The 22,453-nt window shown below is 43.6% G+C and overlaps 1 protein-coding gene across 1 annotated transcript in view; it reads left to right on the top strand.

The window, feature by feature from the left end:
• Nucleotides 1-22,453, top strand: part of Afg3l2 (AFG3 like matrix AAA peptidase subunit 2) — a 47,409-nt gene that overhangs the window by 5,764 nt on the left and 19,192 nt on the right. The window contains exons 4-12 of the mRNA XM_059246359.1: nt 248-351; nt 457-609; nt 6,749-6,823; nt 9,340-9,464; nt 11,837-12,110; nt 16,012-16,149; nt 18,646-18,799; nt 21,950-22,057; nt 22,148-22,273. Coding sequence (XP_059102342.1) covers nt 248-351; nt 457-609; nt 6,749-6,823; nt 9,340-9,464; nt 11,837-12,110; nt 16,012-16,149; nt 18,646-18,799; nt 21,950-22,057; nt 22,148-22,273 — 1,257 coding nt within the window. The remainder of the gene's footprint in view (nt 1-247; nt 352-456; nt 610-6,748; nt 6,824-9,339; nt 9,465-11,836; nt 12,111-16,011; nt 16,150-18,645; nt 18,800-21,949; nt 22,058-22,147; nt 22,274-22,453) is intronic.

The raw sequence follows: 22,453 nt of genomic DNA, 5'->3' as shown, positions 1-22,453 counted from the left end.
TAGTAGCAATCTAATGGGGTTTAGAGATACTCTGTATATTTCCTGAGGTCATTGTAGGCAGGTGCTTTGGAGCCTCTTAGCTGCTGCCTCTGTGTGCTAATGTCTTTCCTCTAGTGTTTTATGCAGTAACTGATGCATCGGCCAGTCAGTCGTCTCCTTAGGTCCTTAGTCCTGTGTGGAGCTGTGCATGTCTTGCTGACAGTGTGCAGTGGTGCATGCTGGACATGCTGCTCTCTGTTTATGACAGACACACAGTCAGCGGCCTCCCGGTCTTCTGGAGGTGCAGGTGGTGGAGGAGGGAAGCGCCGTGGCAAGAAAGAAGATTCTCACTGGTGGTCCAGGTTCCAGAAGGTTTGATTTCAAACTGTTGACTTTTGAGGTTGGGTTGGTGGCCCCAAGGAAAGCCCACATAGCACAGATCATATTTCCTTACAGAAACTGTCCCTCTCTGTCTAGGGTGACTTTCCATGGGATGACAAGGATTTCAGGTTGTACTTTCTCTGGACTGCTTTCTTTTGGGGCGGAGTCATGATTTACTTCCTGTTCAAGAGTTCTGGGAGAGAGATCACATGGAAAGACTTTGTCAATAACTATCTTTCTAAAGGAGTGGTAAGTACCGTGAGTGTGAGCTGTCACAGTTCTCAAGGTGAAATGCAGTTACGTCAGACCACAAAGTGGTCAACGCTCACCTAGCTAGCCACACTTGAACATCGTAAAGTCACTTAGCATATTGATATTGTTTTTGAAAGTTTTAATAAATTTATGTTTATTTATTTATTTTTGATTTTTAGAGACAGGGTTTCTCTGTGTAGCCCTGCCTGTCCTGGAGCTCACTCTGTAGACCAGGCTGGCCTCGAACTTAATAGAGATCTGCCTGCCTTTGCCTCCCAAGTGCTGGAATCAAAGATGTGTGCCATCATTTATTAATTTTATTTTAGACTTATTGTGTGTGTGTGTGTGTGTGTGTGTGTGTGCATGCATGCATGCGTGTGCATGCGCAGGTCAGAGGACAGCTTGTGGGGATTAGTTCTTTCCTTCTACTCTGTAGGTCCCAGGAATCAAACTCAGGTTGTGGCTTACAGAAAGTAGCTCTACTTACTGAGCCATCTCACCCACTCCCCTTTTTGGGGGTGGGGGCAGTCAAGGTCTCCCTATGTACCCTTGGCTAACTTGGAACTTGCTGTGTAGGCCAGGCTGGTCTCAAACTTCGAGTAATTCTCCATTCTTTGCCTCTGTCTCCCAAGGGCTGACATGATATACTGTATAATTGACAACATGACCGCTCCAGGGTATGGTTGAGGAGAAGGTTTTTCTTTTAAAGCATCATATAGTTTTCTTTTTCTTTTTCTTTTTTTAAGATTTATTTATTATGTATACAGTATTCTGCCTGCATGTATGCCTGCAGTCCAGAAGAGGGCACCAGGTCTCATAGATGGTTGTGAGCCACCATGTGGTTGCTGGGAATTGAACTCAGGAACTCTGGAAGAGCAGTCAATGTTCTTAACCTCTGAGCCATCTCTCCAGCTCGAGGAGAAGGTTTTTTTATTGTAGATATGAGGGAGACCACAGCCCAAGGTATCTGGACAAGTTGGGAGTGGAGAGAGAACGTAATAGATTGAACATAGCCAGCAGACTGGAATTGGCCATGAGAAGAGAGATGTGCAGAGCAAGAGAGGAAGACAAGGTGCAGCAAAGGAGAGGAGGCCGTGAGGAAGAGAAAGAGCGAGCGTGGCCTGTACAGCAGGGTTCTATGGGAATGAGAGGCTGGGAGAAGAGAAGCTCAGGAGCTGCAGGAGTTTATGGTGAATGGCTGGGAGGGGTGGGTGAGGAAGTCACACTGAATAACTGTCAAAAATACAGGTACCTGTGATCCTGAGGGACCCTGGAGGCCAGCATGTGCTTTGGTATGCTAATAGGCACCAGAGATAGCTATTTGTCCTTTCTGCCAGTGATAAGGAAATGGCTCCTTTGGTAGAGGGGAATGGGTGGGCACCAGAATTTGGGTGAGTGGCATTTCCTTTGGACCTGACAGGTATCCCCCTGCCCAGTAGTGCTGCTGGCTGTTATGTGGTGACTTTGTATTCTGCTATGTTTCTGAATTCATATATTTGTTCCAGCGTTTTGGGGGTGATATTTCCAGGGTTTTCTAGGTTGTGTCATCATTTAGGATGTTATGCATGTGAAATGTGCCCATTTGAACACATTAGTGATAAACACAGAGTCACCGGTAATGAGTTGGTGTTGCAATAAGGAAAATAAATGAAAAGCACCTTTTCTTGAAACAAAGAGCAAACCCAGATTTGAATTCTTTCTCCCTGTGTCTTTTTTGTCTCCTGTTACCTACCTGCCTCTTACATGAATCTGAGTGTGGCCTGCCTCAAGGCCCTCTTGTGAGTCTGTGTGTCCCTGTGTCTGTGTGTGTCTCCAACAAAGGGTTGTGCTCTTCTGTTAGAGAGCACAGTAAGCATCACATGGGGAGGAACGAGGGATACTTTCCAGAAGTCTTAAGTTTATCAAGGGATGAAGTCATTACAAATGACCCTGGCTGACCCAGATAACAAACATGCTATCAAGCAATGTCTATATGTTGCTTCCAACATTATTGGTGGACATTTGTTATATAAGGTTGTTTACAATCTACTTATAGTTTCCAACATTTATTACCATAAACCACATACATGCATGCATTACTCTTGGTCAGGGGCATGGAAGAGTACATATCTTAAGGTTATAGTTATGCATTAGTTTAGATTATAAAAGCTGATTATATGGGAAATCCAAGACAATGAAGGTTGGTTGTTACATTCTTCTGTTAATGCAGTTAAACAAACAAGCTGGATACACAATAGGATAGCAGTATTAAGTGACCTCAGGGTATCTTGTTAACTTGGGGGGATCTAGGAAAGGTATTAATCTCTTAGAATGTAAGAGATACTTTTCTAATGCATTGCTACACGAAGCAAGTGCTCTTACAGTCTACCACTGTGCTATGTTCTTAGCAAGATCATGCCACCTATTAATAAATTGTTTTCTCCCTGATTTCTTTGTTGACACTGGCCATTCAGAATGTAATGCTCAGTCTCCCTGTATTTGTGTTGTTACTGGTTTTTCTTGCTGTTGAGTTGTAGTTTTAGTGTACTGTGGCTTGATAAGATACAGAGAATTATTTAGATTCTTTCCTACTTGCTAAAACTTGGTGCATGGTCTAGAATGTGGTCTGTTTTACAGAAGATTCGGGCTGCTAAGAAGAATGCACATTCTGTTCTATTGCATAGACTAATTTGTAGCTGTATGTTAAATCCATTTGACCTATGGTGTAGTTTAATTTTCAGGTTGCTTTGTTTATCTTTACTTTGGATGTTTTATCAAGAGATGAAAGCAGCATATGGAAATTACCCACTCTTAGTGTTAGAACCTTTATGATATTTTAATGTCCATTAGTGTTGGTTTTATAAAACTGGGAACCCAAACGTTCAATGCATATACATAGATATTTACAGTTGCTGACTCTTGTTGATGAATTGTTCACTTTGTTCACATGTAGTGACCTTCTTTATCTCTAATGAATTTGATTCCAAGTCTACTTTCCCATGTACGAGAATAGCTACTTCTGTTTTTCTTCCGTTTCTGTTAGCATGATAGATTGTCTTCTATCCTTTTACTCTCAATCTGTGGGCGTCTTTACCAATAAAGGCATGTTTTTTAGAAACAACAGTAAGTTGGATATAGTTTTTGTCAGGTCCAAAGGAAAGCAGGGACAAATGATTATGTGCCTATCAGCACCTCAGAGTGGACGCTGGCCTCCAGACTCCCTTAGCGCCTGTGGTTCCTCTCAGCACTTCTCACCCGCCCCTATCCTAAACGTCTCCAGCTCATGGGCTTCCTTCCCTTCCCCAGCTTCTCATTCTTCCATAACTCTGCCATTCTGGCCATGCCCTCCCTTAGTCTTCTGCTCTTAGTCCTCTGGGCCCTCTCCTCTCTCTTCTCTTCCTCTCCCTTCTCTCATGGTCCACGTTAGTCTGTTGGCCATGTTTTAGTTCTCTATTCTCTCCTTGCTCTGGACTCTTCCAGATGCTTCTGGCTGTATTCTCCCTCGTATCTACGGTAAAAACCTTCTCAATCATACCTTGCAGTGGTCATGTTCTCATTTCATTTCATTCAGTGTTTTAATTCAGGCAGCTAGTCTGTCTCTCTCTTTCTAATTTATTTTTCTTACTTATGTATATTTGCATATGCCTACATGATTCAGCGTACCATGTGCTTGTCAATGCCTGCAGAGGCCAGAGGGCATTGGATTGCCTGGAACTGGAAGTAGAGTGTTGTGAGCCACCTCATCTGCGTGCTGGGAATCCAACCTGGGTTCTGTGCAAGAGCAGGAAGTACTCCTAACTGCTGAGCCAGCTCTTCAGCTCCCAGCATGCCCCCTTCTTAAGTTTTTTTCTTTTTGAGACAGGGTTTCTCTTTGTAGCCTTGGCTGTCCTGTAGACCAGGCTGACCTTGAATTTACAGAGCTTACCTATGCCTCTCGAGTGCTGGGACTAAAGGCCTGCACCACCATACCCGGCCACTTGTGTATTACTATAGAGAGGTGCTTACTACATTCTGGTGGTTTTGTTGTTTTCTGGTTAGTTGGATTGTTTGCTCATTTCTTCTCTAGTGTTGGCTTTGCTGGTTTACTGTGGAGGACATGGCAGACGCTCTCCTGGTTTCTCCCATTGACCCATTCCTGTGCTGAGATTTAATCTTCCTGTACTAGTGGGATTGTTTTCTCTCTTCCTCTTCCATGTGTAATATTCCTGTAAGTGTCTTTGGCAGTGCCACTTTGTTGGTCATGAACTGCCTTCATTTGTGCTTGTCTTGAAATGCCCTTATTTCTCTGTCAAGTTCACAAAATAACTGCAGGATATAAGCTTTGCTTGAAATAGGCCATTCCATGTTTTCCTGGCTTTTGGGGTTGTTGAGAGATCTGACCTCATTCTCAGTTTTGCCTTTGTAGATTAATTGACATTTCCCCCTTACAGCTTTTAGTGTTGTTTCTTGGCTTTGTAGTTTTGACTTGTTGACCATAGTAAGTTACAGTTTCTTCTCTGTAAGTGTGTGTTCAGAGTTCTAGATGCTTCTTGTGTTTGAATCTATTTCTTTCTCTAAATCTTACCATAATTTCTTTGAGTAGATTCTCAGTGCCTTCAGTGTTGATCTGGGCTCCTCTAGTATGTGGCTTGTTAGGTTGATTGTATTCCAGTTTGGGGCGTAGTAGTCATGCTCATTTGTTACTATATAGTCCTTAATGGTTACCTTCTTTCTGAGCGGAGACACGCTGACCTTAAATTCCCAGGCGGAGCTTTCAGGCATTCTTCTCCAGATGAGCAGTTACCCCTTGGTTCCAGTTTCTCTGCAGTTACTCTGGGACACCCTACAGTTTGTCATTGTTACTTTGCAGACTTACTGACAAGCAGATCACAAGAAATTAATTTGTCCTGAAGTATTCATACCGTCACTGACATTCAGATATGGTATTTCAAGAGTATTGTTAGAATCAGGGAAGAAAGAATGTCATTAAGAATCAGATATAGGGCTGGCAAGATGGTTCAGTGGTTAAAACACTTGCTGTGAGCAGGTGCACACCTTTAATCCCAGCACTCGGGATGCAGAGGCAAGTGGGTCTCTGTGAGTTCAAGGTCAGCCTGGTCTACAGAGTGAGTTCCAGGACAGGCTCCAAAGCTACACAGAGAAACCCTGTCTCGAGAAAACAAACACTTACTGTGAAACTTGATGACCTGAGTTTTATCCAAGGAACCCACATAAGGTGGAAGGAGAGGACTGCTGCCACAAGTTGACCTCTGACCTCATATGCTTGCTGTGGTATATGAACGCTGCCTCCCCATACCTCCTCTGTCTTTGTGTCTCACATACAAAAGTAATAGTAATAATAGGAAGAGATTTTAAATCAGATATAATTAGGAGATTAAAGAAAACAGCTATGTACTATTTGATACTCAAGTAATGGGAAGAAGTAGAGTCTTGTAATACCGAGTGTTAGAGATGAAAGCATTCAGAATCTTGGCTAAGAAGAGTATAAATTGGAGAGCCACTGCAGAAATCAGTTTGAAAATATCTAGTACGGTTGAAGGACTATATGCTTTACAACTCATACTTAGTGTATCTGTCTATAGACTGTGTATCCCAAAAGTAGTTTTTTTTTGTTTTGTCTTGTTTTTTTGGTTTTTTGGTTTTTTTTTTTTGTTTTTCAAGACAGGGTTTCTCTGTGTAGCTTTCCGCCTTTCCTGGAACTCACTTGGTAGCCCAGGCTGGCCTCGAACTCACAGAGATCCACCTGGCTCTGCCTCCCGAGTGCTGGGATTAAAGGTGTGCGCCACCACCGCCCGGCTAGAAGTCAGAAGAGGTGTCTCATGCCCTGGGACTGGAGTTCCAGATGGTTGCCATCCACTATGTGGATTCTGGGAATGGAATCCAAATCCTTTGTAAAAGCAGCAAGTGTTCTTTACCACTGAGCCATCTCTCCGTCTCCTCCTCACCCCTCTACCTTATTTTGATATAAGGTCTCAAACCTGCAGTAGTTCCTGGCTGACCTGGAACTTGCTATATAGATTGGTCTGGCTCTGCCCCTCAAGTGCTGAGATTAAAAGCATGCATCACCATGCCCAGCCTTTGATAATGAGAATAAAATAACATCTCAAGTATTTTCTGTAAACTTATCTTTAACTATTTTCCTTTTTTTACATTCTAGGTGGACAGACTAGAAGTTGTCAACAAGCGTTTCGTTCGTGTGACCTTTATACCAGGAAAAACTCCGGTTGATGGGGTAAATAATTTTATGTTAGTAGTAAATTTTGTGTTAGTAGTAAATTAACCTTTTTCAGGTTTAGAACTGACAAGAAAACATCCTTTGCTTTACGTAGTTATGTACATTGTTGACCGTGGAATCTGGCGTGCCAAAGGTGTGACACTTAAGGCTGGTGTGTGCATGTGCTGATGCATGGAGAGGCTTCAGTGTTGGGTTGGTTTTGGTAATCATTTTAGCGTTACACCTAGAACACAGTGAAGAAGGGGTCAGTTTTCAGCATTCCAAAATAATCTATTTTGAAGACATAATAATCTTGAAGACATTTGTTTGGTTGGGGAATGTTAAAATTTAAATTCCATGTATTTTGAGGTAGCGTCTTTAAAATCAGTGTAGAATTTTTTCTGTTCATTTGTCTTCAGCTTTTTTGTGATATCTGTATGTTTCCCTAGTTTTTAATTTTTTTATTTTTGAAACAGGGTCTTACTCTGTTACTCAGGCTGCCCTTGAACTCATGGCCATCTTCATGCCCCTACAAGTGTACTGGCATAAACCATTACACCTGGCTTTGCTGAGTTTAAAACAATTTGTATTCCTGGTCCACCAATTTTGGACTCCATCTAGAGACAGCAGAAGTGTCGGGTGTACAGAGGAAATTGTGAAGGGCCGGGGAGGCTCCCAGATGACCCCACCCCTTCCCTGCTCTGACCCTACCCCTTCCCTGCTCTGACCCCACCCCTACTCCCGGTCCTGGGTTGCATCTGCAGCCCTGCTGTCCTCTCCAGGGTCTGACTTCCTACCAGGCTGCTCCTTACCCATTTTTTAGCCTCACTAGGCACCCACTTGTTGGCGATTACCCTTCCCTAACTGTCAGTACTCTCCTCTGGTACTGTCTCTAAAGGACAACCTTGATAATGAAGAGCTCTTGTTTTCTAGGATTCGCATACACAAACATTTGCGTCTAAAATTTATAGCATTGTATTATTTTTATTTCTCCATTATGCCACAGTAAATGTTTATATCTCAAGTTTGTATGCTTCGTTGGAGTTGTGATATTGGGGATTGAACCTAGAGCCCTATAGGTGCTTACCAAGTACTTTACCACTGAGCTATAACCCCAGCCCTGTATTAAGGTTGTAGTCTGTCTGGTGTGTATACCTGTAATCCTAGTGCTTGACTCAGGAGTTCAGGGTCATTCTTGGCTACATTGAGTGTGTATAGGCTTTCCCCATCCCTGTTCCTTAGCCAGTAAAGCATAACTCTTTCCATGGCATTTGCCATTGTATTGAGCACTTGAGGTCATCTAGAGTTAAAGTATAGAGGACGTAGTGTTTTCAGATACTTCCCATTTCATAGAAGGACTTACGCAGCTCAGATTTCCCTGGCATTTGGAACCATTTTCCTGTGGACCTGAGGGGGGTCATTATTTTTGTGCTGTCTTGTAGAATAGCTGTCTCCCCCAGGTTCCTCGAGGTATTTGTCTCCAGGCCCCCCCAAAATCCCCTAGCCCTAAGTATTAGAAGGGTAATGCCCAGCATAGCATTTCTGGTACTTTTCTACTGGCTACCTTTTGATTATCACCATCACCACATCCCACTTAGGATCCTCAAGGTTAAATGAGTGAATGGACACATCAAGGGGTTGGCAGGGCCGTACGTGGTGTGTGCACAGCCGACTTGAGCTGTCACTGTTGTGTCACACTGGGTTTTACTTTGGAAATAGGCCCTGGAAAATGGACAAGAAGAAAAGAGTACTTGTTCATCTACAGAAAGGATTTGCTTTTCAAGTAGGTTTTTAAATGCTTTTCTTTAAAAAAAAAAAAAAAATGTTTATTTTGAGATTTGATTTTCTGTTATGTGTATGGGTGTTTTGCCTGCATGTGTGTCTGTGTACCGTGTGCATGCGGTGTTTGTGGAGGCCCCAGAAGAGGGTGTTGGATCTTCTTGAACTGGAGTTAGAATTGTTAGCTGATATGTGGGTACTGGGAACTGAACCGAGGTCCTCTGGAAGAGCATCCAGTGCTTTTAACCACGGAGCATCTCTCCAATCCCAATGCTGTTCTTTGAGTTTATAAGTTTTAAGACACTGAGGAATATTGCTAAGGAAATATTTACTTGCCAAGAATTGCCACATTCTCACCAAGTTAAAAAACAAAACAAAACAAAAAAATACCATGTCTTTAAAACTAGGTTTTTATTTATTTATTTTTTTAATTTATAAATCTTCAGTGTTTTTAAAAGATTCTTTCTTCTTCTTCTTCTTCTTCTTCTTCTTCTTCTTCTTCTTCTTCTTCTTCTTTTTTTCTTTGAGACAGGGTTTCTCTGTGTAGCTCTGGTGGTCCTGGAACTCCTTTGTAGACCAAGCTGGCCTCAAACTCACAGAGATCTGCCCGCCTCTGCCTCCCTAGTGCTGGGACTAAAGGCATGCACCACCGCCACCTGGCTCTGAAAAATTCTTAGCTGAGTTAAATGCTTTAGAAAACTCAAGAGTTTAGTTTGTTCTTCATTCTTAGGATATTTGTTTTTCTGTTTTTATAGCAATACGTCTGGTTTAATATTGGCAGCGTAGACACCTTCGAGCGGAATCTAGAGACTTTGCAGCAAGAATTGGGCATAGAAGGAGAGAACCGGGTGCCTGTGGTCTACATTACTGAAAGTGATGGGTAAGAGATACTTTAAGTTCATGATTTGTGCTGGATATGGTGGGCACACCTGTAATACCAGCACTTGGGAGACCGAAACAAGAAGATTGACATGAGTTGGAGACCAGCCTTGGGTTCATAGAAAGACTTGTCTCAAAAAGCTGGAAAAAGAAATCAATAATAGAAAAACAGGTTTGAGTACCAGTGCTATACAAATTTAAAGTCTTTTTAAGGTTTTCTTTGTTTACATATTTTAAGTAGATGAGTGCTTTGTCCTGTATGTACACCTGCACACCAGAAGAAGGCATCGGGTCCCATTATAAATGGTTGGTGAGAGTTGAACTTGGGACCTCGGAAGAACAGCTAGTGTTCTTAATGGCTGAGCTATCTCTTCAGTGCCCATAAATTAAAGTCTTAAGCAGGCCTTGCTCAGTTTGGCCAAATTGAAAATAAATCGTTAGTAATTTAGTTTTTGCACATGACTGCCTTCTTTTCTACATGATTATGCTTCTCTTGATGAAGAGGGTTTAGAGTGTTATGGTCCAGTGTGTGCTGTTGTGGGCTTTTGCATGAGGAGCCATATGTGAAGAAGTAGCACCCCACCTTTAGTTGTCATTTACCTTTATAGTTGATAGTTTTCCAGGATTTAAGAAACTCTTCCAGGCTGGAGAGATGACTCAGCGGGTAAGAGCACTGGCTGCTCTTCTGAAGGACCTGGGTTCAATTCCTAGCACCCACATGTGGCTTTTATCTGTAATTCTAGTCCTGGGGGATCCAGTGCCAACTTCTGGCCTCTGAGTGCAAGGTATGCACATGGTGCACAGACGTCTATGCAGACAAAACATTTGTACACACTTTAAAAAAAAGAAAAAAAAAGGAAGAAAAATCTTTTTTCTTCAGAACTATTTCTCCTAGGGTTCACCTGAATAACTGCAGATGCTCCTGTATGTTGAGGATATATGGGCTGGGATGTAGGTTTTTAGTAGGCCACTCATTCACCAGCATCAGTGTGGTCTGTCATGGTGTGTACACCTGCAATCCCAGTGCCTGGGTCATCTTCATTAAATGCAGAGGGTGTGTCCTGCTAGGAGACAGCCAGCTCGGCAGTGACGTTAACACTGGATCATGTTTCTGTACATGTGAGGAAGAAACCAGCCTAGGAGCTAGTGTGTTCATTTCACTGTTGGTAGCTAGAGATTTCTGCAGCTGGGTCTGCCACTCACCCCTGCTGCAGTGTGATGCCGCATAGCTGATTGGGTGCGTTTGTGTAAGACCCTAAGGTGGTTGCCTCATTTGATAAGCTGCTGTTGGTGTTGTAGACTGGATTACACAGGTTGGCTAGCCCTTATGTGGTATGCCTGGGGCCAGAAATATTTTCAAATTTTGGAATGTCTGAACAGACTACTGATTGATCATCCCTAGTTCAAAATTTGAAATTCAGATTTGTCCAAAATTCTAAAGTTTTAAACATATGTTGGCACTGAAAATTACAGGTTTTTCGGCATTTCAGATTTCATATTTTTAGATTAGGGATGCTCATAAGCTGTAGAAAGTTTTATTGCACTGTCCATAAACTTGTTTTCTAGTGGAGGTTATTTTTCCCTAGTTTTTTTAATTTATTTTTATTTAATTTATTTATTTTTTTATATTATGTGCATTGATGTTTTGCCATGGGTATCGGGTTCCCTGGAACTGGAATTACAGACAGTTGTGAGTTGCCATTGGGAACTGAACCCAGGTCCTTTGGAAGAGCAGTCAGTGTTTTTAACCACTGAGCCACCTCTCCAGCCCACTATTTTTTTTTTAAACAGTGTTTAAAAATATGTAAGAAAGTAGCAAATTTGTACTCAAAAGTTACATTGAATAAAGGGTATTAAAACAAAAGATAGACTCCATCCCCAGGCTTTGAGGTATCTAAGCAGGCTCCATATTGCAGAGGTTCTGCTGGAAGAGAGCCTTAAGTCTGTTAAACAGGAGAGGCCTGTGGAGCTTCAGGGCAGAGACGCTGGACATTGTATGCATTCCTATCCAAATTGACATGCTGTTGAGGTTGAGGCCTCCCGGCAAGAGAGCTGGAGTCAGACTAATGCCAGGATTGTGCTGAACATTTCAGTGAGTAATTGGAAAGAAAAGAAACTAGCTTGTAGCTAGCAGTACTGTGCATATGGAATATCATGAGCATGCGTGTTGAGACGGTTTCTCTTTGTTAGTCCATGGCTTTACTCTAATGATACAGATATGCCATGAGTCTCCGGTGCCTCAGACAGACGACTAGAATATTTTGAAATGTGGGGATAGTAGACTTTTGAGGATTTTCAGTGGCTGCCCCATACCTGACGCGTTAGGAGCCTGGCACCCGTCTTACGTTGTGCCGTTGTGTGTCATCCCTCTAGTTCCTTCCTGCTGAGCATGCTGCCCACGGTGCTCATCATCGCTTTTCTGCTCTACACCATAAGAAGAGGGCCCGCTGGCATCGGTCGGACCGGCCGGGGAATGGGTGGACTCTTCAGTGTTGGGGAAACCACGGCCAAGGTCTTAAAGGACGAGATAGATGTGAAGTTCAAAGATGTGGCTGGCTGCGAGGAGGCCAAGCTAGAAATAATGGAATTCGTGAATTTCTTGAAAAACCCAAAGCAGTATCAAGACCTAGGAGCAAAAATCCCAAAGGTAAAAAGATACATGGAGAGGATTAACTTGTGTGTCTCTGAAGCTGTCACTTTGTTACTTATTTTTCTAGTCATTCTTTATATCTTTGTTTCTGTCTGAGTCAGCTCTGTAGCCTGTTTTCTGTATCTCGCTGTATGAGTTTTGTGTGTTCCTGAGAGTGTTTGTTTTTTCTCCTCGTGGAGCCTTTTTTTTTTTTTTTTTTTTTTTTTTTTAAAGATTTATTTATTTATTATGTACACGGAAGAGGACACCAGATCTCATATCAATGGTTGTGAGCCACCATGTGGTTGCTGGGAATTGAACTCAGGACCTCTGGAAGAACAGCCAGTGCTCTTAACTTCTGAGCCATCTCTTCAGCCCCTCGTGGAGCCTTCTTTGCATGGTCTCCCTCTAGTCTGACTTAGACACCCCCTAATCCTTAGCAGCTGTAGCCCTAGTAGCATCTCCACACTGCAGTGGCCCCGTCTTTCCTTCCACAGAGCGGTGGGTCGTCTGCTCGCACCTGACACAGGCTCTTGGCACAGCGTGGTTGAAGAAGAGACAACACTAATGTTCACTCCCAGCACGTACCCCATAGCTGCTGTGCTAGTGCTGGGCCTGGTCCCTGTCAGCTCTGCGGCCCTTAGCTAGGCATAAACTAGCAACTTGCTGTCTGTTAAGTGGATTGCTATGGCTGGGGCCCTGGGGCTCGAACATGCTGCTAGCTCAAGGGTCTTGTGCGTGCTGGTCAGGTACTCTATCACTGAGCAGTAGACACTCGCAGCCCTCTCTTTACATAGACTTTTGAGACAGTCTCATTCAGTGACCTCGACTGGCCGTGAGCTCTTCCTGTAACCCAGGCAGGCCTTGAATCTGCTATCCTCCTGCATCAGCCTTCCAGGGAGTTGGGATTACAGATCTGTGCCACAAGGCCCAGCTTGGATTAGCTGTTAAGTAGATAAAATAATTCATTAATAAAGTTTACTTTAAAGAAATGCTTAGGGGCTGGAGAGATGGCTCAGCAGCTAAGATCAAACACTTTGTGTTCTTTGAGAAGACTGGAGTTTGGTTCCTAGCACCTCCATCAGGTAGCTCACAAGCGCTGCTAACTCAAGCTCCAGGGAATCCAGCGGCCTCTTCTGGCCTCTGTAGGCATTTGCGTAAGTGTGCACACACACAAACATACATACATAAATACAGATAAATACTTGTAAAAGAAATGCCTTTGTTTGGTAGGTAGGGTCTTACCGTGTAGCTCTTGTTGGCCTGGGACTTGGTGTGTAGACCAGGGTGGTCTCAAACTCAGAGACCATCTGCTTCTGTCTCCCGTGGTGGCATTAAAGGCATGAGCCACACACTTGGTCTGATAAAAAAGCTTTGTAAAAGGAGTCATTTCTGTGATTTTCATGTCTCATCTATATGGACTAAAAAATCATGTTCATGGTAAAATAATTTGCCATTACTTAATATCATTCATATCATACTTAGGCAGATGAAAATAAACAGATTTTAAAAAGTATTTGAGGGCCGGAGAAATGGCTTAGTGGTTAAGAGCACTAGCTGCTCTTCCAGAGGTCCTGTGTTCAATTCCCAGCAACCACATGGTAGCTCACAACCATCTATAGTGGGATCTGGTACCCTCTTCTGGCCTACATGAATTTGTGCAGGCAGAACACTGTATACATAATAAATAAGTTTTTTTTTTTAAATTTATTTTTATTTTATGTGTGTTGGTGTTTTGCGTGTGTATATGTCTGTGTGAGGGTGTCAGATCCCCTGGAATTAGAGTTATAGACAGTTGTGAGCTGCCATGTAGGTGCTGGGAATTGAACTTAAGTCCTCTGGAAGAGCAGCCAGTGCTCTTAACCACTGAGCCATCTCTCCAGCCCAATAAATAAATATATCCCCCCCCTCCCCCGAGACAGGGTTTCACTGTGTAGCTTTGGAGCCTGTGCTGGAACTTGCTCTGTAGACCTGAGTGCTAGGATTAAAGGTATTCACCACCACCGCCCGGCTCCAATAAATAAATCTTAAAAAAAAAAGTATTTGAGTGTTGTATTACAGTCTTGAAAAGTGAATCTTTTGACCATATTATTCATCTCTCCACACACAGTATTTGGAAATAAGAGTCTTAAGTTTGTTTGTTTGTTTATTGGGGTTTTTTGAGACAGTTTCCCTGTGAAGGTCTGGCTGTCTTCACTATGTAGTCTAGGCTGGCCTTAAACTCAGAGATTCGCCTGCCTCTGCCTTCTGAGTGCTGGGATTAAAGGCATGCACTACCACCGCCTAGCTTTTTTTTTTTTTCCTAATTTTTATTTATTTACTTTGTGTGAATATTTTGCTCGCATGAGTGTATGTGCACCATGTGTGCCTGTTAGATCCCCTGAAACTGGGGTTACAGATGTTTGCAAGCCATTAATGTGGGTGCTGGGTATCAAACCCAGGTCGTTTGTAAGAGCAACAAGTGCCTTTAACTACTGAGCCATCTCTCCAGCCATGTGTATATTTACATGACAGAACAGCTTATAGTTGGTCACTTAGTGGAAAATAAACATGGGAGTAAATTCATACATATGTCAGGTACTTTTCTGTTCTGTGATAAGACCCCATGACCAAGACAGTTATAGAAGAGTTTATTTGGTCCAGGCGGTGGTGGTGCACATCTTTAATCCCAGTACTAGAGAGGCAGAACCAGGCGGATCTCTGAGTTCGAGGCCAGCCTGGTCTACAGAGCGAGATCCAGGACAGGCATCAAAACTACACAGAGAAACCCTGTCTTGAAAAAAACTTCAAAACAAAACAAAACAAAACAACACCAACCAACCAAACAAAAAGAGTTTATTTGGGCTTACAGTTCCTGAGGGCTCGAGTCCATGAGGGCGGAACAAAGGCATGGTGGCAGAGCAGGAAGCTGAGGGCTCACATCTTGGGACCACAGGCACAAAGCAGAAAGTGAAGACAAGGTCTTCAAACTCTCGAAGAGCACCTTCAGTGCTCCACTTCTTTCTGCAAGGCCACACCTCCTCAGCCTCCCCAAACAGTGCCATCAGCTGGGAACCAAGTATCCAAACCAAGACTGTTGGGCATTTCTCCTTCAAACTACCACAGTACAGATAGGCTTTTAGTAGACATCAGTCTATGAAAGTAAAAGCCAGGGTTTATGTTTATTAATTACATGGATTCAAAACCCAGTTTTACTTAAAAAGAGCAAAATAATTTTGTAAACTGGGAGTGTGGTATTTATATTTCTTTATTATTTAAGTAGCAGTTTATCAGCCTAGCTGATGTTTCTTTTTATACTATTAGGATGAAAGCTTAAAAACCACTAAAACAACTCTCACTACAATACCCAACCATTAAAACAGACCCCAAAGGGGCTGGAGAGATGGCTCAGCAGTTAAGAGCACCAACTGCTCTTCCAGAGGATCCGAGTTCAATTCCCAGCAACCACGTGGCAGCTCACAACTGTCTGTGGCTCCAGTTCTGGGGGATCTGACACCTTCACACCAATGCACATAAAATAAAGTTAAATAAATTATAAAACAAAGTTAACAAATAAAGTTAAATAAATTATATAAAACAAAACAAAATAAAAAAAACCAAACCCCAAAGCCTTGTAATGTTGAGGATGAAACCCAGTGAGTTGTGTATGCTAGCCAAGGCTGCCACTGAGCTGCCCCACAGCTTAGCACTAACGGTCTTTATAGATCGCACATCAATCACATTGTTCCCAGGTTATCTTGAAACAGAATTGTCTCTCTAACAACCCTCTTATCTTCTTACTGTAAGAACATTCTGTTATAATGTGAATATTCCATTTGTCACTTGGATTTAGAGACAGAGGTATCCTTTGAATTATTATGGATGTGCAGAGTTTCTGTTTCCAGAATTCTGATCAGATGTAATCTCTCTGTGTCTGAAGGGTGCCATCCTCACCGGCCCTCCAGGGACTGGTAAGACGCTGCTAGCTAAGGCCACAGCTGGAGAAGCCAATGTTCCCTTCATCACCGTCAGCGGATCTGAATTTCTGGAGATGTTTGTGGGTGTTGGTCCAGCCAGAGTAAGTCGTGTTCTGTTCTGATGATGGAACTTCTTTACTCCAGTCCATTGCCCCTGGGTGTGGACTGGTGAGGATGACCCTGTCCCTGGAGTCCCCAGAGTGACCTCTCACTGGTCACTTGCTCATTCAGTCTTCCAGGGCTATCCTAGCAGGGCCTGTGTGATTCCCACCCACCTCCCTCACCCAGCCAGTACTGTAGGCCATTCTTCAGATAGTTTATATATTTCAATAAGTGGCTTTGCTTGGTGGGTCATTTCTTTTGGTAGCAACTTTATTGAGGCATATTTAGTAGTTGACATGCTGTACACAATTGACATGACTACAGTTAAATGCTTTTTAGATCTGTGCAACTGGTAATGCATTTCAGTCACTTGAAGAAGAAACTCAGGTCCATCCCCAGCCCTAAGCAGAATCTAACATCTATAGATTTCCTGTTTCAGACATTTCAAACCAGTGCAATTGGACGATGTGTCATCTGTCTTGTTTTGTATTTTTAAAAAGTAAGCTGGGAGGAGGCAGAGGCAGGCAGATCTCTGAGTTCAAGGCCAGCCTGGTCTACAGAGCAGGTTCCAGGACAGCCAAGGCTGTTACACAGAGAAGCCCTGTCTTGAAAACAAAGTTACTTTTATTTTATGTTTGAATATTTTTCCTGCAGTGCCCACAGGGACAGAAGAGGGGGTCGGATCTACTAGACCTGGAGTTGCCCCTTGTTTTGTTTGTGTTTTGTCTTTTTGAGATGGACTCTTGCTATGTTGCTTAGGTTGGCGTTGAACTCCTGAGCTCAGGTGACCTTCCTGTGTGCACTTCCTGAGTAGCCGGGGCCACAGCATGCACTGCTGCACCCAGTGTGTGGTCTCATGTGCCCGGCTTTCTCACTCAGCACGGGATTTCAGGTTACCACAGGATTTCCCAAGTGCCTGTGCCATTTCCACCAATGCTGAAGTACTATGACACCAATTGCACTTCGAGAGCATTTTTTTTTTTTTAATCTAACATTTTAGACACAGGTAAAATATGCTAAAATTAGAAAAGAAGTACCTCTTTAAAATAGTAGTAGTAGGGAATAGGGTAGACCCCCGCTGGCCTGAAGAGCAGTGTGCAAACCCCTTCGCTTGAGAGCTTTACAGGGGTACCAAGTCCAGTTAAGGCTGGGAGCTGAAGCATTGGGCTTGCGGGCAGGAGGTCTTTGGATCACTGCTCTAGAGCTGGGACTGGAGTTCTCAAGGGAGACGATTTCCTTTAGAGGGCAGAGTAGGAATGAGAATCCAGAATCCAGGCAAGAAGGGGTAACAGGAAGCTGGGCACAGGAAGCCGGGCTGTACACTTGGAAGGGCTTGAGGCTGGCGTTGTTTCCCCTTTTGTCTTCCCAAGTTGTGGCCTGAAGAGGGACAGCCAGGTGCAAGGGTGCCAGCCATGGCCCCTGTTATGAGTTGTGCTCAAGAACCTCATTGTGAGCTCTGTGTTGGTCAGCTGATGGGTGTGGAAATTGAGCCCTATGTGAGGCTTAAGAGTCCTTACTTGTTAGTAGCCTTGGGCGTAAAGTGTGAGCCTCGCAGAAGCTGACTGCCCAGCTCAGGGTAAGTGTAGAGGTCAGCTACAGTGTGTCTGCAGGGCAAGATACACAGTACTGATTTGTTGTGTTATAAAAACCCAGCCAGGACACAATGTGTGGGTTACCAGAATGATAATTACTACATACCTTAAGATAGTCACCATTAGCCAGGCGGTGGTGGCGCACGCCTTTAATCCCAGCACTCGGGAGGCAGAGGCAGGCGGATCTCTGTGAGTTCGAGGCCAGCCTGGGCTACCAAGTGAGTTCCAGGAAAGGCGCAAAGCTACACAGAGAAACCTTGTCTCGAAAAACCAAAAAAAAAAAAAAAAGATGGTCACCATTACTATCATTTCCCACTTCTTTGCTCCTTAAATTTTTAAAAATTATTATTATTATTATTTTGGTTTTTCAAGACAGGGTTTCTCGGTGAAACAGTCCTGGCTATCCTAGAACTTACTCTGTAGACCATTCTGGCCTTGAACTCACAGAGATCCGCCTGCCTCTGCCTCCCCAGTGCTGGGATTAAAGGCGTGTGCCACTACTGCCGGGCTAAACTATGTTTTTATTTATTTTTGTATATATATGTGTGGGCATGTGTATACCACAACACGTACAGGACAACTTTCCACTAGGTGGGTCCAGGAGCTCAAACTCAGAGGTCTGTGGGCTCAGTGGCGGGCACCTCTATGCAGAGTCATCTCAGCAGCCCCACTACTCAACTGAAAATATCTGGATATAGAATATGAGTCACAGAAAGATTGGGGCTTACTGGTCTTTTGAAAAGGAGTAGGGTTTTCCCATGTAGCCCAGGCTGCCCTCCATTGTGCAGTCCTCCTATGCCAGCCTCCTGGGTGTGTCAAGTACAGGTGTGTGCCACCGTGCCCTGTGTTGATGTGAAACTAGTAACACTGACCTGCCAAGTAACCCACGCTCTTTCTGTCAAGGTCCGAGACTTATTTTCCCTTGCTCGGAAGAATGCCCCTTGCATTCTCTTCATTGATGAGATCGATGCTGTGGGAAGGAAGAGAGGGCGAGGCAACTTCGGAGGGCAGAGTGAGCAGGAGAACACGCTCAATCAGCTGCTTGTGGAGATGGACGGTGAGTGAGCAGTCGCCCTTCTGTGAGACTGAACTTCCAGTTGTCCTGATCTCTGCATGTGGATTTTTATTGGGACACCGCCCTTAAAAAGTAAAAAGCATTCTCTAATGGCAGAGCACCAGCTGCTCGGCCAGAGGATCTGAGTTCCAGTCCCAGCATCCATATGGTGGCTCACAACCACCTGTAACTCCAGTTTCGGGGGGTCCAGCACCCTCTCCTGGTCTCCACGGGCACACACCTGATACACACGCATCCATGCATTAATGCTGTTTTATGCCAGTACTTTAACTAGCGTCCTGCCTTAACATTGGTGGTAAGATTATACTGACTAAGAAAATGGGTGAATGGTGAACCAAAGAGCTGATTGTGGTTCTGAAGCATTAGAAAACCCAAGTGCAATGAAGTGTGGATTTGGCAAACATTGAATACAGGTGCTTTTTGATCTTTGTGGACTTGCATTTAAGTTGAAAATATCCTAAGTCTAAAGTACAGTGAGTACCCCTAACCCACAGAACTTCTACTGGGCCGTACTACGCACTGTGGAGTGGGTTTCTTAAGGGTGGTGGGCTGGCTGGGAGTTGCAGCTCGGTGCTGCCATCCAGCATAGCTGGAGAGGATCCAACCCAGCAGTGCTGGTCCTGTGAAAGAGGCAGATTCAGACTGAAGTGCAGTTTTGACTGGGCATCACTTCCACCCCATCCTTGAGGGCCACTGGTACTCCTTAACCTAGAGAGGAGCAGTCATTCTGTGCTGGCCAGCTTTTTTGTCGGTTAAGGAGACAATTTTTGGGGCTACTGCATCCTTCCTGCTGGGAGGTGTGTGGATACAAAGGGAAGGCACAGTGCCAGGCATCATGCCTAGATGAGGAAGCCAGACACAGTATCAATGTGAAGTGGACACCTTGCTCCATTCTGTGGCAGTCAGGTCACCCTTCAAGCTCTAAGTTCAAATTGGAGTGCCACATTGGGGTACCAGCCCGTGCATTCTTTTAGTGCCTGTGTCCTGAGGTTGGGGTTGGAGGAAGGGTATCAACATTTGAGAATGGCTGAGAAAACTGAGCCATTTGGGGGCCAAAGAGATGGCTTAGTAGTTAAGAGAATGTACTACTTTACCAAGGATTCCAGTTTCCTTTCCAACAACCCAAGTTGTTCAGCTTAGAACTGTCTGTTTACTTGGGCAGCTTACAACCACTCTAGCCTCTGAGTTCCAAGGGTACCCCAACTTACATGTACATACACACATGTGTATACACATGTAATTAATAATAATAAAATAGCTGGGCGGTGGTGGAATGTGCCTGTAATCCCAGCACTTGGGGGGCAGAGGCAGGTAGATCTCTGTGAGTTGGAGGTGAGTCTAGTCTACAGAGTGAGTTCCAGGACAGCCAGAGCTGTTACGTAGAGAAACTTTGTCTCGAAAAACAAACAAATAAACAAAAAAAAAGCCAGTTGGTAGTAACACATGTCTTTGATCCCAGCACTCAGGTAGAGGCAGGCAGATCTCTGTGAATGTGAGGCCAACCTGGTGTACAGATCGAGTTCCAGGACAGACAGGGCTACACACAGAAACAAACCCTGTCTTGGGGAAGAAAAAAAAAAATCTGAAAAAGGAAGAAAACTGCTGAGCATAGGGGTGTAGCACTAGGGAGGCAGAGGTAAGAGACTCACCACAAGTTTGGTCCACATAGTAAGTTCTAGGCCAGTGTCAATATAGAGTGAGACTCTGTACCTTAAAGAGAAAAAAATAAATTAAAAATATGAAAATTGATTCTTAAACTGTGCCAGGTAGAGGAAAGGGCTAGAGAGAAAATGACTAGTGAGTGCCAGGTAGGGTTTTTGTTTGTTTGTTTGCTTTGTTTTGTTTTTAATTTATTTTGTATACAGTGCTCTGTCTGCATGTATGCCTGCGGACCAGAAGAGGGCGCCAGATCTCATTACAGATGGTTGTGAGCCACCATGTGGTTGCTGGAATTGAACTCAGGACCTCTGGAAGAGCAACCAGTGCTCTTAACCACTGAGCTATCTCTCCAGCCCCAAGTGCCAGGTAGTTATAGAGGACTCATTTCTAGTCTTCTGTAACACAGCAGGCTAACCACAGTGTGTAGAGGAATATATATATGAATTTATTAGAATGGCTTACAGATTATGGTCCAGCTAGTCCAACAGTGGCTCTCCACCCACGCAAAGTCCAAGAATCCAGTACTGCAGTCCATGAGGCTGGATGTCTCTGCTGGTCTTCAGTATACACCAGACTCCTGAAGAAGTAGGTTCTAATGCCAGTGAAGGGAGGGCAGTGAGGTAAAAAGAGAAAGCTTCCTTCCTTGTCCTTTATATAGGCTGCCACAAGAGGGTGTGGTCCGGATTAAAAGTGGATCTTCCCACCTCAAAAAATCAGAATTATATTGAGTGTTCACACTTCAAATGATTTAATTAAGGAAAAAAAAAATCCCTCACAAGTGTACCCAGTTATTAGGTTTTAGTTAATTCCAGATGTAGTCAAGTTGATAACCATCACAGCATCTGACAATAATAGTTTATTTCAGAATAGCTAGCAGAGGGCATTTTCAGTGTTCCCAGCACAGGTCTAAGTGTCTGAGTGATTGATAGATATCCAATTATCCTGATTCAATAATCACACATTATTTCTCATGCTGAAGAGTTACATTGTACCTCATTTATACATCAAGTGTGTTTCAGCTAAAATAAGTATTTCTAAAAATATGAATTAAATATTGGCAAAAACTTTAATATGTGATTATTATAACTAAGAACAAGGTGACTAGTGAGAAAAATAGTTCAAGTTTTTGGCTTAAAAAGTGCTAGATAAGGATCTGGAGAGATGGCTCAGCCATTCAGAGCACTGACTTGCTCTTCTAGAGGATCTCAACTTGATTCCCAGCACCCATGACAGGTCACCATAATCTTTAATTACAGTCCCAAGAGATCTGACGCCCTCTTCTGGTTCCCACAGACACTGCACACAGATGTACATGCAGGCAAAACACCTATACACACGAAAAATTTTAAAGTTCTAGATAATAGAAAACAATGTCTGATACGGACTTATGATGCGCATCTACTGCCAGCTAGTCTTGTTTTCTGTCCTATGTTACTTAGTTCTGACTCCACATTTTAATCACCACCTTTTTAGGCTTCAACACAACCACCAATGTGGTCATCCTGGCAGGCACAAACCGGCCGGACATCCTGGATCCAGCTCTTTTGAGGCCAGGCCGCTTCGACAGGCAGATCTTTATTGGTGAGATGGTGTTCACTAAGTTCAGTCTTACGTTTTGTGGTAGAGATGTGTCTCACTGTGACCTTTTCTCCTTAAAAATGATTTCTAAAGGACCCCCAGACATAAAAGGACGAGCCTCAATCTTCAAAGTTCACCTTCGGCCATTGAAACTAGACAGTGCCTTGGAAAAGGAGAAATTGGCTAGAAAACTGGCGTCCTTAACCCCAGGGTTTTCAGGTAAGTGGAAATTGCTGCTGTTTTTAAAGCATTTTTCAATCACTGGCAAGCACCAGTTACTCTCACTCGGGGCCTTCGTCAGATGTTTTTACCTTTTAATTATGGGAAACTTCAGATATGCACATAATTAGAGGATACAGTAAATTGAACCTTGAGCACTTTACTAGTTTTGGGAATGAG

This window comes from Peromyscus eremicus, chromosome 19 (genome assembly GCF_949786415.1).
Source record: "Peromyscus eremicus chromosome 19, PerEre_H2_v1, whole genome shotgun sequence".
Lineage (NCBI taxonomy): Eukaryota > Metazoa > Chordata > Mammalia > Rodentia > Cricetidae > Peromyscus > Peromyscus eremicus.
This window is presented reverse-complemented; position numbering and strand designations above follow the sequence as displayed.